The sequence below is a fragment of the Taeniopygia guttata genome, chromosome 3 (genome assembly GCF_048771995.1).
Source record: "Taeniopygia guttata chromosome 3, bTaeGut7.mat, whole genome shotgun sequence".
Taxonomy (NCBI): Eukaryota; Metazoa; Chordata; class Aves; order Passeriformes; family Estrildidae; genus Taeniopygia; species Taeniopygia guttata.
In genome coordinates, this window is record NC_133027.1 from 47,016,331 (window position 1) to 47,036,418 (window position 20,088).

The 20,088-nt window shown below is 40.1% G+C and overlaps 1 protein-coding gene across 6 annotated transcripts in view; it reads right to left on the reverse strand.

Moving 5' to 3' along the window:
• The window catches only part of SLC22A16 (solute carrier family 22 member 16), a 31,688-nt gene extending 12,773 nt beyond the window's left edge, over positions 1-18,915 (reverse strand). For 2 of the 6 annotated variants that reach the window (XM_072926778.1, XM_072926782.1), the window contains exons 1-3: positions 4,125-14,944; positions 3,369-3,845; positions 683-800 (exon numbers count right to left, since the gene is read on the reverse strand). In XM_072926778.1, the coding sequence (XP_072782879.1) occupies positions 683-800; positions 3,369-3,845; positions 4,125-4,333 (804 nt within the window). In that variant the 5' untranslated portion in view covers positions 4,334-14,944. Of the gene's footprint in view, positions 1-682; positions 801-3,368; positions 3,846-4,124; positions 14,945-15,265; positions 17,320-18,548 lie in introns of those variants that run through there. The other 4 variants (XM_072926780.1, XM_072926781.1, XM_072926779.1 and 1 more) reach the window with 4 other exon arrangements.
• Between the last annotated feature and the right edge of the window lie 1,173 nt (positions 18,916-20,088).

The window sequence follows — 20,088 nt, forward strand, 5'->3', positions numbered from 1 at the left end:
TTATGCATTATGTAGTGAAAAGCTCAAGAATGTACTTTAGGCTGTAAAATGTTTTTTTAGATTGGTTATTATGTAAATATTAAATACATGTCAGATATTTGATGTATACCACACATACATAAACTTGTGTGTGTGGGTCTGCCTAAACACATATACTGAAATACCCTTAAGTACAGTATAAAACATCTAGGTGTTAAACATATCTGCCTATTTATTTAGTATTCCAGATACAGCTTAAAAGACCAAAGAGATGCATGGAAGAGAAAATGCGCATCTCTCCTCCATCACTCAAAATGGTAGAGATAAAAATAATACTTATTATAGATTTGCTAGTTTAAGAAAAAATGTATTCCATTTCTAACAATAAGGAGAAATGCAACAGCAGCTGCAATGCAGAATCCAGAGTTTGCTGCTCACACTTGGCATTTAATTACCAGTCCAGCAGAGGTTGGGATGGAGGAAGTACCAAACACTGCTTCATACAGATGCTTTCTATTAATTCAAAGAGGAAAACTGCTGTGGTCCAAGAACATTCAGACTCCCCCTGCTCTGCTGAAATAAGTGCAACAGACGGGGCTTTAGAATAATGAAGTAGGAGAGGAAATAATAACAAAAGGGAGGTTTTCCTGAGAAGGGGCAAGAAGTGACATGGAAAAGGGCCAGGGTGAACTGCCTTTCTTACCATAGCGAGGAGAAAGCGCACAATCACGAAACTGTAGTAGTCAAACGTGAAGGCCACTGCAATGCCAAATACAAACTGACCAGCACTTGTGAACCATATAACACGCTGTCTTCCCAGTCTGCAAATCACAGCAGTAACAAAATCAGCAATAACCACCAACATTCTATTAAAATATACCTGCAGCTCCAGAGAGCCTAGATGGAAGGTAATAACTCACCACAGAAATTCTGGTTTTGTTACCTGTATTAATTTGTCAGTAATTCCAACTTCCAAGAAAAAGGATGAATGGAACTTCCATTCCACAATTCTTGGCTGGAAGCAATGTGCAGTGAGCATTACATATGTTCACCTCCAGTTTTAACTTCTACATAACTGATTGGTAATTTTACTTTTATTTATGAGGACATAAATCAGTTTTTCAGATATTTTATATTAAGTAGTATATCATGTTAATAATTTCTGACAAAAGTTAGCTGTGATAACACATGCCATCTTTTGTCAAAGTAACAACCAATTTTGATAGTAATGAGAGGTCTCTGTACCTTTATCCATTCTTTAAAATTGAATTTTCTAACAAATGACAATCACACAGTCTCTCATAATTTTCTGATTTCTGACAGCAAATATACATGCATATAAAAACACAGAAATCCAGGAAGAAAGTAAAATAATGGCAAAAAAAAATCATGTCAAATACTAGCTGCAGCAGTAGATATACAAGACTCCATTGGGAATTCACTACATTCTATCTACAAATGCTTTGTAACACAAACTGTGTGGAATTCTTTTTCTTCCCTGATAATAACTCCTTGGTTCTTATTACCTTCTCCATTGCAAACAGCTTTTCACAAATGGGGATATTACTTTTAGATAGAGAGTTTGAGGACTTTTGGAGTGTTTTTTTAATGTGAGTATTTTGTACTCCAGTAAAATTCCTTCTGTTTTTTCCCAGCCTTGACCTGAAGTCATGATTTGGTCTTTGATCCCTTCCAGGAAAGATCCCAATAAGTCTTAGCTATCTGAGCTCTTCTGTTGGGAAATCTGTTAATTGGTAATGGGAGGGATACAAAATCTTATTTCCCATGAGCCAGGATGTGTCAGAAAATAATAACTTGCAGCTGTAAATTCTGCAGCCGTAAATCTGCAACTCAGAATGTGTGTATTATCTTAACTGATTGTCCATGGGTTGAATTAATGGAAATGAGAACAATACAATCCTAACTTTATAAATCATATCCAAGTATTAACTAATAAAGTTATGAATTATTTAAATGGACTAAAAACAGATGTTGGCATTATATTCTGGTTTTGAATTAAATCGTTTTACAGAGCCTGGGATTGGGAGGCAGATTGATTCCACATGTTCTAAAAGCCAAATTAAAAGAAAAATTCATCATTGCTTTTGTATTCCCATGTCGTGACTGTCACACTGTAGTGTTGTGCTAATGAAGGAAAATCAGAAAACAATATGTCTGATCTCCTTGTTCTGCTTACACTCTTAAATGTGGGATGAAACTTCACTCTCCACCCAACAGAACTGTCAGTCAACAAGCTCCTTTATAGAAAGACATAAATAACTCTAAACCAGCCTTCAAAGCAAAGCACAGGTACAGAAGGTGCCCAAGACAAAGCTAAGTTCAACACAACCTGGATATTTGATTCTCATATGGACAGACAGGCATGGCTGGGTGCTCTCTGAGGCAGGAATATGCCTGTTCGTGTTGGGAGAGAAAAGCAGCTGAGGCAGGAGGCCACAGATGTACACCCCGAGGCTCATTGCTCTCAGTCCAGCTCTGATGCTGCATTTCAGTGCATGATCTGAGGTAACACTCAGGGAGGAAGCGTTGGACAAGGAATGGGCCTTGGAACTGTGAGCAAGAGACTGCTTGGGTCAAGTCCCCCCAGGACTGATGCTCCTTGTGCTCAAACAGAACTTTGTACATGCTGGTAAATGAGTGAAGCTACAACACAGCTCACCCACACCCATTTTGCCTCTTATGTTCACAAGCTTTCCAGAGACTGAAGTTTAAGCTAATTTTTTCAAGGGCAAACCTAGAACTGGACAGCAAGAAAAAATAGTATATGGGTAGTATAATATATTTTAAGAAGATGGGACTTGATTAAACCCTCAAAGCCTTTGCGTCTGCTTCATTGAGCTGTACTTATGACAGAGGTTAGGAAAGGTGATTTTCAAATACATGATATTTAACCTTCTAGTAGCCCTTCAGCTATTTGTCATATTAGGGAAAAAAAAAATCAATCTGCATTTCCATGAGGAACCTATTCTCATGAAAAATGAGGTGAAAATCTACTCCCAGGTTTTAACGTTGCTATTACAATGAGCCATTGCTATTCCTGTCAAAATAAGTAAAGAGACAAATAAATAAATAAAAATCTAAAGGAAAATACTATATGCACAGGGCAATTTCAGGGATCAAGGCCTAAAACAATGTATGAGAAATATGAAAAACTTTTAAAAGTAAATTACTTGAGAGTACATTTTAAAATTAGGACTTGTTATAGGAAAAAGAAACCAAGTTAAACAGATCTGTGAATAGAGCAATATTCAAAACACCTGAACATTGCATATGTAGTTATGATTACACAATGAATGGAAACAACAAAAACAGGTAGATACACATGGAGTTACTGTAGCCTGAACAGTTTACAGAGGACAGCACTTTACCTGTCAGCGATGTCACCAAAAATCACTGCTCCAATCAAGACTCCAAGCATGAACATAGGCTGGATTAATTTTGCAAGCCATTCTCTGTCACAGACCAGATCCCACTGCGTAACAACAGTGCTCTTCCACTTCGTATCATCATAGAGAAATCCATCAGAACAAGGAAATACAGACTTGTTCCCTTTGTATTCATATGCCAGATCCAAACTGACTTCTCGTTTGGACCTGCTGCATTGATCAAGTTCCCAAATTTCTCCATTTCCCAGCTGGACTACAACGTAGTTTTCTGTTGATGTCCATAGTGTCCAGATGTCCTCTATACTCGATGCAGAGGAGTTGTGGAAAAGAACACTACTCACATTTCCAGGGAACCCACATACAAAGTTAGGAGTAACAGCCATGAACACAGATGCTAAGTAATGGATACCACATGACATAGCTTGAAAGACAGATGCAAAATAAACACATGCTTGAAATCTGTAAAGGGAAAGAAAACATTTTACTGAGGAAAAGCCCTCTATACATGAAAAAATATTCAGCATAACTGTTTGGGTAGATCAGTAAAACGAGTTATCATTAATGTGTCTAGTGTTTTGTTGTGTGCTGCTGCTTCAGTATTAGCTAATCTCTATGAGAGAGATGAGAAAGATGAAAAAAAGATCCACAATTAGGAATCTATTGTTAAGAAATGAGTGCTGCTCTTAGTTATGTGTTCAGTCATACAGAGAAAACAATTTAAAATGAAACAGTTCTGACCTTAAGCACTTAGTTTGAGGCAGCCTTCCACCCTCCAACTCTCTGTAGCACATCCCCTTAAAATAAGGCCTTAGATTACTTGAATGCTTAGAAAAACCAAAATGTTGCATCCTCGGGTTCTTGGGGATAGAGATATGTGTAAAGTAAAACAAACCAAACACATTATGACCCCCATTCCATCTAATTGTATCTCTACAGCTGAATTCCATTTATTTTCCAACTCTCTTCATTGCAGCCAAAAGAAAAAGAGAGAATACATGTAGACACACGTAGAAGATAGAATCTGAGCAATGTGAAATGTTTTGTAGCAAAACAGAGCTCTGAACTGGGTTGGGTTTTGGCTTAAACATGGTGTGCAGTTATCCATTAAAGATTGTATCATAATACAAACCTCGTAAAAGAATGTTTTATGCATAGCCTGAATTTTGGCATTTTAATAGCTTTTAAAACTTGCTTGAGATGCAAGTAAATCTCAGTAAAAAAACTGGATGTGTTCAGAATTTCAAAAGACTTGCAATGAACTCTAGTGTCACTGTATGCAAATTCTAGACAGTTTCTGATAATTTAAGCATAAGGAGACATTTTCTCAATTAAATGTTTAAATTATGCATATAATTAGTTCAACATCTGTTCAGAGAAAACAAAAAAGCTTTTGTTCTCCTCCCCTTTTTACTTCCTGAAGGCAAATCAATTGCAATAATTTCAAGAAGTATTCAATGAGCTTCTATACATACATTCTTACTGCAGGACACAGCAGGCCTTGGCGGTGTGAAACAAAAAGCAGATTTTTTTTTTTTTAACATGATCAGAGACTATCTCTGCTGAAGTTACAGGAAATAATGTCTAAAACTTATTGCCTTGAAATGTTTTCTGGGAAAAGTCAGATCCCTGTAACAATTGCAGGCTCTAGATACTCCTTCTCCAAAATGTATCTAATCTAGCCATTAATTCCCATAATATAGATCTCAACAGTACATACCTTAGGACTTTTAAATCTATCATCTAAATTTCTAAATAATTTTGAATCTATCTATAAGCAAAGTATTGAAGCAGAATTTACTGGCTACGTTGTCTTAATACCCAATTAACCTTTCCAATAAAACAGTTCTCTTGTAAAGCACACCTCCATTCACCATCCTCATTCTCCTCTGCCTTTTAGCTTGGTTCTTATTTCATTGGTAAATGCAAACCCAGTGGCCTATCCTGTCCTTCCAATAGCATTTGACATTGCTGTTATTCCGCTGCAGTGCTTTTTATCCACCTTGCTCTTGACTAACAGCTCTATTGACTTTTCTGCAGCAGTCTGAGGAGTGAGTTGAATTGCTAAACCCACTGTGGCAGCTCAAAGTCTGGCTCCACTTCCCTCTGGAGGATACTGCAAGGCAATCCTCACACAGGTGCTGTGCTGCTCCTTCCCGAACAAAACCGAAAGGTATGGGCAAGAGAAACTGAACATAACCACAGCAACCCTTTAAGTCTATCAATTCTCTCTCAAGAGAACATCTTCTTGGGATTAAGTGGCTAGCCATAGATCAAAGCAAGGCCAAAACAGCTCTGAAAGGTGTTTGAGCTATCTTGGACCATAAAAAACCACAAAGGTTATTTTGAAATGTAACCCTTGGGACCCTATTGATGCAGGCAAATATGGTCAATGATGTTTTTTAGTTCCTCTTCTCCAGTTTCATTTTAAACTGTTCCCATCAAAAGACACAAACTCATTTTAAAAATAGGATGACCAAATTCAACAACCTGGGCTACTGCTGCAGTATGCAGAATGCTAGAAAGAGATAATAGTGAATTAAACCCCTAGAAGCTGTCACTTACATCTTCTACTAGCTAGTTAAAAGTGGCATACTTGGAATCAGGGTCCCCAGTATTTGCAATATCTGGCACTATGCATTAGAAAATGGCAGTGTCAAATAATTCACTTGGTATTTCTGAGAGAGAGGGAGAACGAAATATTTTCAAACTCTCATACACACCTCTTGAGTTTCCTGATCAGTTCTTGCAATACAAGAAATATCAGGATCATCATTTATCTTCATCTCAGTGAGTAGGAGAAATATATTTATGCCTTTTTTTTTTTTTTTTTTTTTGTCAGAGAAGCTTCAGGGAGATAACAACATTTTAGGATAGAGTCTGAGAAGGTGGCATGAAACAATCCACTACACAAATTTTTACAAATTCAAAGCCCAACAGTATCACCTGGGCTATGACCAGGTCTTGTTAATCTCTGCTCTCACTACTCACTTGAGAGTTTTATCTTATCTCTTCCTGAACATTTTTTGTGATCATACTTCAATGACCATTTTGACAGACCCCTCCACTGTCAAATCTTTTTGTGGGAAAGTTTCTCATTAAATCTAATCTCTATGTCCCCTTTTCAAATATAAGACTATTATTAGCTTATAAAACACCCTGGTACAACTTTGAATAAATCTTCCTTTTCTTTTATGATTTCATTGCACAGAATTCTCAGTTCTCCTCCTCCTCCTGTTACTGCCTACAACCATACAAACTAGAGTCTGTTACCCTTTCCTTTTCTTTGTGTCCTTTCTTTCCACCTCTATATAAAGCAATAAAGGATTCATTTTAAAGAAATATCTGTCATACAATATTTCACCCATCTTTTAAGGGTTTCACTTACAATTAGATATAGTTTATTCTTGTAAAAACATCCTTCCGTTTCCAATGTTGTAAAAATCTTATTCAGTTTCAACAAAGAAATCCACTCTGTAGCACCATTCTTTTTCTTACCTAATTTGCAGCATCAATGTTAAGCAAACACAATAAGTCAGAATACCAGATATACATTAACAGACATCATTTATGCTGGATATGACTTCATTTAAGAATAGGAAAATGGGTTTTTACAGCAAAATTACCATGTTGAACAGAATTTTGCAGGCGGGATTGCACTGCAGATTTTAACCTCTACCTGCTCAAGAAAAGAGCCAAGGAGCAGGCAGGGGGAGCTGGGATAGGGAGGAATGAGGCCTGATGTGAAGTTAGAAAAGCATTTGGAAACACCAGGGTCTGAAGGCACTCTGCACCACGCTAACAGGCTGCTTCCCTGCCTTCAAAAACTATTTACTGCTGTCTCCAGTAAAATTCCACACTGGGCTGGCTAAGCCCTTCTCTGTATATACTCTGTATGTGCACATTTTTGTAGATACAAAACAAAGAAAAACTACCCTGAAAGCCCTGTTTTTCTGTGAAGAAAAAACCCATTGCTGACTACAGCAGTGTTGTAACAGCATTCCCACTGATCCCAGATTATGAGCTTCTGGCAATCTCCTGTGGGTAGGAAGAGCTTTTCTCCCAGAAAGACCAGTGGTATAAATGTCAGAAAATTCCTTAACCTGTACAGTTACCAAAGAGGACTGAATCAGACCATTAGGGACAACACAGGGAAAGAATGAAAAGTGTGTAGGGAGATCGATGTGTAGGGATGTAGGAAGGTAAGTATGTAGGGATAGAAGGAGATGGGAGAATACTAGAGGTTCATGGAATTTTGCTTTCCAGAGCAGCTGGAGATTGATAAGGAACAAAGACACAGGTCCAGCATCAGGGCAGACAGAGGGTTGCTGGAGCAGAGACTGAGCGAGGAGGAGCACAGAGACACTGCCTCCTCTGTTGCCACCTGGGATGCCTCCCTTTGAAGCCCTGGTGACATGAGTTGTATCTCAGACCCTGTGATGTGGCCATGTGGATGCCCTGCCCTGGTCTCAGAGCCCTGGGACGGGTCCCTGGGCCATGGTCATGCCATGGTCTTTGTGGCAGCCCGGAGCAGCTCCCGGGACACTGCGGGGCCAGGAGGTCACAGCACAACATCTACAGGTCATGCACTTCACTGACCTGTACTGGCACAGGGTAAAGTCCAGGCTGTCCTTGCTCCTCACTGTAAATTATTAACTTCTTCCCGAATTCTTAATTTAAGAACACCAAATCGACAAGGAAGTCCTTTATTACTGAGCTTTATTGTCTGCTCTCTGTTGCAGACAAATACATTCTATAATCCCTTTCTTAACCACACCAAACTCAATGTTAAAAGTTACATTTCCCTGAATAAAGAAATGCATGTTGTTCATGCATTGAAATGGTAAGAAAATACCATTGCAGGAGCAAAAAACACTACTGAAATTCACCAAAAGAAAGCAAATTCTGTGATTTATTTTCCAGGACTGATCTCAAAAAGGGAGATTTTGGCAATAGGACTTTAGATACCAGTCATCTTCACATACACATAACAGATTATAGAACATATATAGTTGCAAACAATCTAACCTATTTTACAGATATGTTTTCCTTCTTAAAAAACCCATTTTTTGCCATTTTAAAAAAAGTTTTGTGAACATGATGACTGTCCTGAAAGGTATGATAATTTCTCTCAGTGTTTTTCCATCTCTTCAGTGACTTGCCATGGAAGATAATTATTTGGCAAGTACATTTTGTCACTCTTGCCAGGAGTGTCAAATATAGAAGTCAAGAAGACTTTATAGGTTACTGCTCCAGTATAGAGATGCTTAATGAATGCCAGAAGTCAAATGAGCCTAAAATTGTCTTCACAAAAGCAAGACACAACATGAAAACATTCCAGTCCCTCTAAAAATATTTGTGATATTTCTCCATAGTATTTTTTTTCACTTTGCAGCTTATAGTAAAAAAAGATCTTTGCATTTTCTATTTCCTCTGCACAGGTTCAAAGATCAGGAAGAAAAGCAGCTGGTAATATCATGTCACTACCTGAATATGAGAAATACTGTTCCATAAAGACAATGAACTAGATCTCAGACCACTGTTGCTCCGGCTGTAATCTCATGGCACAACATCTCTGTGGCACTGTAGCTGCAAGATATTTTCTCTCTTCTCTTTTTCCACTGTTTATTCCCCCCTTGAGACCCAGTACACTCTACCCTCAGCTGTGGTGGTATTTCTTTTGTGGACCATCTGTGAACTTTGTCTGCCAAACTGATCTGACTTGAATGAAAAAGTCAAAATAGATATTTAATTTTTAAAAATTAAACACAAACCCAATAAGCTAGACTAGTTTTTCAGCCTAATTTATATTACATCCATGCAAATTAGCCACACCAGTCTATTTGGAAAGTCATACATCTCACACACAAAAATCACTTGAAGTGCACATTGCCCCATATATGTTAGAGAATAAATCCCCAGCCTCAGAGTACTTTTAGCATTATCAGTTATTGCAGTGTACAGCAGGGACAAGACTTGCTATTGGACACTAATTTTATGTTAAATAACATATGATTCTGATTTCCTTATTTGTCCATCAAAAAGAGAAGAGAAGAAATTACCAGATATTCATCAAAATCTAATATAAACATCTGAAATAATTTTGGTGTAGAATAGACTCACAAAACTGTTCTGTGATTAGCAAAATATTTGTACTACTCCACAGGCTTTACAAGAACTATTTTTACTGCTTGTCTTGTCAACGACCTCATCTGTAAGTTGCTTAAGTCAAGAAAACACAGTACGTTTTTGTTGTGCAGTGTACACTCAACAGGATAGATTCAATGGAAAGAAATTTCCAGATATTTACTATTTCTGAAAGAGTTTGTGTTCAGTAACCACTTTAACCTCTGTATTTTATCCTGGGTTGATTGGGTTTTTGTTTGGTTTTTTTTTCATGTGAGAAAAAACATTGAGCATTCTTTCCACTCTAAACCAAAAAGCTATGATGCACTTCCACGTTTCTCTTTTGAGAGGAAAGGAACTGAATGTGACTCAAGACTATTTTTGCTGTGGTGCAGAGATGCAGATTTGGAAGCAGCCTTAAATATACAGCATGCACAGCCTTATTTGACTTATGGTGTCAAGAATAAACTTCCTTCCCTCCTAAGGTCAATTTGAACTATGCTGAGAGTCCCAGCCCACATGGTTATTGCCAGAATTTGTTTTCAGAGGCAGAAGATGCTGCGTTTGATGTCCAGTTTAAACCTATCAACAGCACAGATGAAACAGGAATAAAGGGAACCAGAGAGATCAGAAAGACCTCAGGAATTAAATGTTATAATCATTGACAACAATGTATACATCAATGTACAGTCACCAAACATCAGACACCAAACCATTCTTACATTTAAAACTGATTCTCTAAAGAATTCACTTCTATTCCATTAAACTTATGCACATTTGCCTTTGATTAAGACAAGTTCAGCATTTGTTCACCAGAGTCAAGAAGAAAATTACATTGGCTGCTTACTATGCACTTGGTATGACAGATGAAGGAAGTCACATCAGCATGAAAATAAAGAAACAGTGCTACAGAATTAAGGGCCATACTTAAATATATATATGTATTTTGAAACTTAATAGAACAGTTCTACAGTTCTTCATTTTGACTATTTAGGTCAGGCACATAAGGTTCCTGTCATCACCTGTGCCAAAATAATAAATATTGCTGGGTTTCAACAGTTGAGTAGCACAGCTTTCACTTGTGGACAGACACGCACAGCTGAAAGGGAGCCGCTGCTAAAGGTGCCCCAGAGCTTCTTGTGCCCCCCTGCCAAGGGTGGCTGCCCCAGGGGAGAGCCAGCCAGGAAGATGGTGTGATCATGGCTCAGCCACTCCAGCCCAGTGCCCAACCTTCTCATTCAAATGGCAGTGAAACTGGGAAAGACACAGAGGCTCTGGATTTGCACTCAAGCAACCAAGGTACACATAAACATTCCACTCGACTTTCCTGGGAAAGCAACCTCTGATTAAGGGGGAGCACACCACTGGGAGCAACAGCGATTCCAACAATGGAGTCAGTATTTTTTTATTCTCGTTACCCACTTGCCCTTTCTGCTATACATGGGTTAAGGACATATGCCAGGTAATTTAATTAAGAAAGAACATGACCATGCAGTTTTGAAGCAATTTAGCTTTGTTTTGGAATAATTTGGACTAGTGTTACACACAGCAGAGTGGTTACACTTAAACAGTGGTAACACTTCGGGCTCTATACTTGGAAGTTTCTATTCCAGGAATGGCATAGACATTGTATAAACATCTACCATTTAGAAAATTAGTATGTACTCTGCATGATGTATCAATAGCATTACTTGTCACAGGAAAGCTCAATTCCAGTTTCTCTGGTAACACTGTTTTCTTTTGGTTAGCCTCATTTTTGTGGACAAATCCAAATTAGGTATTTCATTCCCTTCCACACTGTACCGTTTCCATCAGCTTACGTAAGCAAATCATTTCACATCATAATCTGTAAAGTGTCTAATAGAATTTCAGTGTTTTTATTGAGATTCCATCTAATTATAGACATAGGCAGTACTTCATGTATGGACAGTTATATTTCATTCTTTCTTTCCTGTTTAAAAAATAGGACACTTTCTGCTGGTTGCATTGCTGACACAATGGACTAACTGTGCCCAAACAAGCTTATATTTATTTTATCTTTTTTTTCCTTTCTATAATCCTGAAAGAAAACTAACTGGTTGTTATACTAATTACATTCTTACTCCTCTGTTATTCTATTTGCATATTTATTCTGCAAAACCTTGAATCTGTTGCAGCTGACAGGACAAACACATGAACTGAATATCTACTTCAGAGTGGTGAAAACTGTCTATTCTGAAGCAATGAGCAATCTATTTTTTTAAGATTAATTCACAAAGTAATTAAGCCGTACAGTTCTCACAGTTATATTATGCCTTTTAAGAACTCTTGTTTTGTTGATGTTTCCCATTTATAGTCATGCCCAAGAAGATTAGAAAACAGACGGCTCATTTTCAGTAAAAATTCTGCTTAAATTCTCTTCACATCCTGCCACATACTGTTAAGCATACTACCCAAGGTTTAAAATTTTTATACTTTAAATTTAATTCCTTCCTGGAAAATTATTGTAAAATTACTAATTCTTACAGGTTTTTGGAAGTTTTCACATAAAAATGTAAAACAAGTGAGGAGTCTGAGTAATTAATTTAAGAACACTAGACATCACTTTCCTAGGGAATGTTTGTAGCTGTTCCTGTACCTATGAGTTTCTTCTGAGTTTTCAGTTAGAAATAATATGGAATATTAGCTCCACATGTTTGAATCATTTTTATAAACACTTGAGAGAAATGTCATGGAATTTTGACTTGCTCCATCCTATAAATCTTCCTTAATATAAGCAGTGATTTTATCCATAGCATTACTTTTGCAGCCTTGAATATGATTAAGGCAATTTAGTCTATTTGAATATTTCATTAAAAAATATATAGCTACCTCAGCTGATATCTTCTCTGGCTTGCTATTTTTTCCCTATTTCTGAAAAGTTGAGGATCTCAAGTTCTTGTTCAGCTGCTGGAGTTTTGTGCCTCAAATTATCTTAAATATAAAACATCAGCAGGGTATGTATCTCAGTACCATCCTTGTGTATAGCAAAATGGTGGACACAAATTGTCACAGAATGTGATAAAGGCTCCTGGGGCCTTCCAAAAAGTCCCTAAATTTAAAGCTGTTTTCAGCTTGCATGATTTTACTTCCTGCAATAAATGCAAACTTTCCATGAGTAAGGCCTTTAATAAAAATTTCCTTCCAACTTAGAGATACCTTAGTATTGCTGAAAATCATTACTATTGTAAGAAAATTACTGATATAGCTTTTATAAGAATGGTATCCCTGTCCTAGGCATTGTATTACAGGGAACACACTGTCCAGTGCCCTACATATTTCATATTCATTCACACCATAATATTTTAGGATGAAAGAATTGATCATCAGCTCCTTGACTGTGTGTGTGATAACTGCCTTATGCTGCCATAACTGTGTCGCTGCTACAACTTGGTTTAGAAGCCACCCTGGGGTGTTGGCAACATTTCAGAGGTGAATCTCAGCTGTCTGGTTTACAAATCATAATTCATTTATCAGCTTTAAGTTTCAGTGTTGCTCGCACTGCAGGTTGTAGCCTTAGAGAAGAAATGGATAGTACAGGTGCAATTTCCTCTCACTTTTTATTTAGTCATCTTTCTATTATGGCAATCTACTTTTTCATCTGCTTCTCTTACTATAATCTCCTTTTTCAAGTCAGAAACAGGCAGGCACCTCCAGGGTGAGGATGCCAGCATGTTCTGTGGCAGAACACTTTTTTCTGTGCAGATCTTGCTTTAGACTGCCCCCAGTATGACCTGGATCCCAGCAAATGCTGTTAGAACCTTCTGCAGACCATGCTGCTGGTACATTGCCACTATTATCCTGGAGCACTTGCCAGTATCCAGCTTTGGTTCTGGGTCTTGGGAATATTTCCACTTTTGCCTAGTCAGGCATAGATAATAAGGCCTTTGTTTAGGCTGCTAGAGTTTGCTCTCTGAAAACACATGGGCTGTCTCGGTGCTCCAAAGCTATTACAATGCCTTTCAACCAACAAGGTTAAGTACTATTTGCAAAATCCCTCCTACACAGACACAATAAAAAAAAAAAGAGGGGAAAAAAGAGATGCTGCCAAGTCTCCCTGTTTCATCCTATGAACATCTGAAATAAGCACAGGCTGACTCAGATGTTATAATATAGCATAGTTGTAAGAATGCTTATCAAACCTTTCTGTCAAACACCACCCCTGACTAGGAGCCAAAGGAGGACTTAGATATGAGATTCTTCTGACTGACAGCTGTCCACTGGTACATTTTGAAAACTGAATGACAGATATATTGCAATAAACTTTTCCACTGCATAAGGTAGCACATGGTGGAAAAAATTATTTTTTTAAAAACAATCTCCAAATCATGACACTTTGTTCACCTTCAGCAAACTACTCAAAGGTTAAGCAGAAATTCACATTATATCATTTAAAAATATTTTGTGTAGAATGTACTAAGTATTAAATGTATTAGTATTTGAGAAAAATCTTGTAATGCTTCCACTTTTTATATTAAAACTTGACTGTTTAAATGCTGAATATGAATACAGTGGCCTGCTTCTCCATACTAACTTGAAATCTGAAAAACTTGAAAAAGAAAAAACAATTTCTTTCCATATCTAACAAGCACACTTCTCCACTTGAAAAATATATTTTTGCTGGGAAAGAACCTTTCAAGGTATCTGTAAAACACACGGGTGTCAAAAATCATTGCTTGAAGGTGTTCTTCTTTTCTTTTTGTGAAAAGAAGAGGTGAGCACGATCTTTGAGATATTTGGGGCTCCTTCTTAATTGACACAAACCAAGAATTTCTGGAAGCAAAATGTACACAGCACAATTTGCAGATGTAATCTGATCACAAGAGCTTTGAGCTGTGAAACAAGAGAGAGGATAAGGGCAACAGCATGAAAAGAGGAGCCTGGAAAATTTCCAAGATGTGAAAAGAAGACAATGTTTGGTGTAGAGCTTTAGAAGCACACCAAAGCTCTGCAAAGTAGGGAGAAGAAAAACAGTGTTAGCACAAGACACTCAAATATTGCTACCATGGCACTGAGCAGCAGTCAGCAGAAGTCCAATACAAAGAATTTCTACAAAATTCAAGCAAGTTTTTTAGATAAGCAGACTCTCTCATATCTTTATAAATACTAGAAATGTTCCAGGGTAATAAAGAGACATTGAAACTGTTTGCATGTGTATTAATGTCTACTAAATCCCTTGTTTGGCTGGAACAGGTGACTGTTCTATCCAAACAGGCAGCCTGTCCTGCTTCCCTCCTCCTCACAAAAGCCATTGCTAATCTTCAGTTTGCTTGCTTCTAAAGTCCAAACAGTAGCAACCCCACAACTCCAGCAAAATTTCATAAAAGACAACAGTGCAAAGATGTCAAAACCTGAATAAATACATAAATATCTCAGTAAAGATAAACAGCAGTAATTTTTAATTTATTAGATAGTCTAGCTGCATTTGAAAATCTAGGTAACATACTCAACTTTGTAAAAAACAGAATATTTCAAAAGAAGAGGCATCAAAAGAAGAGGCAATCTTTTAAAAAAATATTCTGGAAATACTTTGTTACAAAATCTGGAAATAGTGCCAGTGACACCCAATCTTCCTCTCTCTCCCCGACAATTTTCACCACCTGCTTTTAGCTCACGTATAAGCCAAGATTTGAAAACTGTTAATCACAAGGAAAACGCTGCGCACCATGTAAGCTGCATCTCAGAGCTACCAGACGTTCCAGCTGGGAAATCAAATCCTTACGCTCATCCACACTTACCAGAAGGGGCACCTCCCCAGATCTCTCTTTAGACAGTCATTCCTGATTAGATCATGTCTCCACTCAGCACACTGCCATGGTGCAGATGAAAGCGACAGAATACATAGCCTGTTTCTCACCAGCAACCACATATGTACATTTTGTGTCCTGCTGGCAGATTAAAGACACTGAAGTTATCAAAAGTCCTTTAGTTTACCTGGGAATTAGACATGCAGGCAGTGTGAACCATCTCCCAAGGCTCACCTACCCACTATGCCCACACTTTGCTACCAACCTTATGCCCACTCGTCATGTCTCCCCTTTCCCAGCACAGGGCCTGCCAGGGACAGCCAATGTCTGACTGCACCTGACTTTACCTGATGGGCCACTGAGAGGGTTTTTGGACTTGGAGTGGGTGGGCAGAGAGGGGCTGAGGCAGGGGGTTGAGAGGGATAGCCCATAGGTGCAGTCTGGCAGGATCAGCTCCATGAAGAAGGGTGCAGTTTGCTGCAGGTTCAATGGGAGCTTTAAGTCTTGGCAACCCTTTAGTGATGAGGCCATCTGAGTCAGACAGCACTATTTGTCTGTCACCCAATCTCTGCAATAGTGACCAGTGATCTCATGCTCCACAGACTCAAGAACAATGTTTAAATGTTTAAAACAACCTGCTTGAATTTATAGGCCACAGATGCTACCCATGCCCAAATTCAAACAGAAGCATAAAGTCTTCCTTTAATAGCATAGGCTACAGGAGCCATGACATGTCTATGGTTGTTCATGCATGTCTCAGGACCCTATTAAGAACAGTGGCATCACTGAGGCTTGTGGAAGAGAGCTCAAACGAAAAGCAAAAATATTGTCAGCATCCATGTGAATGTCAATTCTGTAAAATTCACAACCTTAATCAATTAATATTATTAATATTATCTGTATATCAGTAACTTATATATAGCTATAATATATATAATACAGCTATATTATCGGCTATATATACAGCTATAGCTGTATTATGTATAATATGCATGCACACTATCTCTGTATGTATGTATGTATGAACAGCTGCTCATTCTCTACTGCATCTGTCAGGCTTTAAGAAAAATCAAAACAGTCTCAAAATACTAACAGTCGTGCTTGGATTGCTCAGAAGCTGACTGTGTCAAATTTATAGAATCTATATATAGTGCATAGGTTATATGGGCCTTATGGGAATTGCCTGAACTGAAGAAATGAACCACTGATTATCTCTCAGTGCCAGAATGCTGCAAACTGAATAGAACTAACTCGATGGTTACAGTTATGAACAACTTTTCATATGAAATAGGATAATTTATCTATCACTATCAAGGGACTTAAAAAGATTTTACAATATTTTTAAATAGCTCCACCCACCATTAAGCTTCTATTATACTTACTGTTATACTATACCACTAGTGTGACCTTTGAAATCTCAAACAGCCATAAGTCTAACAGGACTATGCAAATTTTGGTAGCTTGCATCTCATCTAAAAGCTCCTAAACTTAAAGCAGCTCTTATTGAACTGCATCTCAAACAATCTGGTCCCTAGATGTCAGGTTCTGTAGAATTGGTCTCCTTTTAACTGCAAGTAGTTTTGAAAACTTTAAAGTATTCATAAATGTTCTCAAGTAGGAAAACTACTCCAGTAATTAAAAATAACTATTTTTGGGTTATTTCAGTATTCAGTGTCAAGTGCTTGATTTCCACAAAGAGCACAAAATAGAAAAAAAACAGCAGCAGCAAAATCAACTGATTGCTAGAACTTCTCTCCTAGTTCACACAGAACAAGGTATTTTTGTGGCTGACCCAGAACTGATAACAACTGAGATTTGTTCAGATACACATGCCTGTAAGTCACAGCCTAGTCAAATATCTAATTCAAGCACAGGTACCACTTAAGCCAGAAAACTTCTTTCCATCCTAACCATCTGAAGAGGCTATTGATACCCACCACTACTGCTTGCACATGATATTAAGAGCCTCTCCTGCTGCAGTTCAGGCACTTCAACCATTACATGGAGCTCCCAGGCTTTGTCCAAAATGCTGCTCCTGCCTGCCCCTGAGAGAAGACCAACATTGTGGGTTAGGCTGGCTCGCTGGTCACCGAGATAGAAAGCACAAGACTGCAATTTAACAGCTTGAACGCATAGCCAAATTGTGGCACATGGGTCTGTTCCAGCCATCTGCTCTGAGGAGCGTGTGCCTGCAAAACCCATGATGATCAGCACATCATGGAAGTGCAGGAGAGAGCTCACTGTGAGGATGTGCACCCATTAGCCTTAATATTCATATCCTCTAAAACTTAATTTCCTTGCCTAGCATTTCTTCTCCATTACCTGCTATAAGCAGTCTCAGATACCAGCCTTGCATCCAAAGCTACAGAAGCATAAACACACGCACACGCCACGTCTGTGCATCCATCCAACAAACCCAGGCCTCTGTACACACACACTCCCCACAAGCACAAGGCACATCAAAGGAAACTCGCCACCAGGCACACATCATTTACCGTACAGGTAAACCCTTGCTGATAAGGATACACGCACATGCTCTGCCTGTAACACAGACAACAAACCCAGCCTCAATAAAAAACACATCATCTCTTGCACTTAACAACCCTGCGTCCCTGAGCAGAACAGCCCGAGTGTCACACAGCGCCCCCCTGCATGCTGCTTGTGCCCTTCTGTCCCTCTGTCACCCCTGAAGTGTGCAGGCTGTTCCAGCCCCTGAGGCTGTGTGTGTGTGCTTGTGTCTGTCTGTGTGTGTGTGTGTGTGTGTGTGTGTGTGTGTGTGTTCACACGCGCAAGAAAAGAGTGAGTTTTAAGTGTCTGGGAGTGCACGGCCGTGACGGGGCGGCTGCCCGCACGTGGTGCCGGCAGGTCCCTGACTGAGGCCATGTGGGATCGGCGCTGTGGTGCCGGTGCGAGCGCGGCACACGCAGGGATGTGCTGCGCGGTCCGAGCGAGCACACGCGTGGAGCGCTGCGCCTGTGTGGAAAAGTACGTGTGAGAGGGGGAGTGTCGAGTGCCGCAAACACAAGCAGCAGTGCCTGGCAGTTTCGCGTGAGTTCACACAGCGCGGTGCCGCGTGTCATTTTCTGCGTGCGTGTGACAGTCCCCGTGAGTGCCGGTGCGTGTCCGGGTGAGCGCCTCGCAGCCTGTGCGATGCACACGGGCGCACGGTGCCGTCTCCCCCGGGACAGCTGTGACACCCGGCCAGCGCGGGCAGCCATCAGTGCCCGCACAGGGATGCCCGGGTGCGACAGCCGAGCGCGGGGCACCGCAGTACCTGCCGAAATGTCCCAGCGAGTCGAAGAGCCGCTCGGAGCTGAGAGCCATGGCGGGGCGGCCGCAAGCCGGGAGCCTCGGCGTCGCTGTCCCGGCGCTGCGGGGAAGAGGCACTGTCCCGTCCCGTCCCGTCCCGTCGGTCCCCAGCCCGCCCCCGGTGCCCGCCCGGCCCCGGCGCCCCGCCCGCCGCGAGGGAAAGGGCGGGCGGGAACGGCGGGCGGGAGTAACGGGCGCGCCCGGCCCCGGAACCGGGAGCCGGAGCCGGCGGCGGGACCCGGGAGCAGCACCTGGCAACTCCCCTGGGGGGCCCTGCGCCCCCCGGGCCCGCTCCGGGCCAGGCGCACCCCCCGTGTCGCCTCTGTGGAGCCTTGGCTCCCGGCAGAGCGGTTCAACCTCCCGCATGACCGAGCGCCTCAGCCCGTTCATGCTTTTCATGTTAAAACGAAATTAAAGGAGGCAGCTATGTGCTTACATCCTCCTGTTACAGTCCAATAATCCAATATATTTAGACTGTAGTGTATTTCACGTGGACGTTTTGAATTAAAGGAGGGTAAAACCATATTTTTTTTCCCGCAGGGCAATATTAAAATAATTTTTAGTAGCCTTACAATCTGCACTGCTATTTGGATACATCACCTTCCTCCCCTGTCCCCAAAGTTTTAGCACACAGTGTAAAATAGAATTATCATTTAATAAAAGTAAAATATGTAACATGTCCCATATCTGCTTGACTGTCATTAGTTCTCAAATTTGTAACGAAGCTACCATTACATTTGGACTTACTTTTCTGCCTTGCCCATAGTAGGCCAAAATAAGCACTTTGAATTTGTTTGAGGATTAGCAAAGTGAGTTGCAACAGAAGATCTTTGTAATTAGCTTAGCAGAGGGTTTTGTTTAGCAGCCCAGTCACTCTGGGCTCTGATAATCAGGCAAAATACGGTGAAAAAAAACCTGAAAACTGTTGCAGGTGCAGCTCTTATATTTGAGGCTTTTCTTCCCTAGAGAACTTCATTTCCCTTCTCAAACAGATACAAGTTGTAAGCTTTCCCTGCTCAGAGAAAGACGGTGCACCAGATGCCCTCCAAAGTCCCCTTCCAGCCTAAGTTGTTTTATGATTCTGTGATGAAAGACACATTTTCCAGCAGATGGCATTATCTCTTTCTGGGCTGCTCTATTGAAAAACACAGAAGACCGAAACCAAATCAAAACAAATCGGCAAAAAACGCCAAGTAAGTTCTACCTTACTACTTGTGTACTTTTTCAGGAAGCACAGGAAAAGCTGAGAGGTAAATCCCTGTTAAATCCCTGAAAGTCAATCTTCTGTCTCCAAAACCTGACCCTTCTGCTATCACACCGAGACTCTGCTGCTTCACAGGGAAATGTGCCTTTAAGAGGCTCTGGCACCAAGCAAGTACCACAATGTTCCTCTGCACAGAGCAGATGTTGGGGCTTCAGGGTGACAATCTGTTCCAGCATAGACCTGGAAAAAGCAGATGTTTGTCAGGCTCTTTGGCTCTGAGTGACTCCTGACCACACCAGCA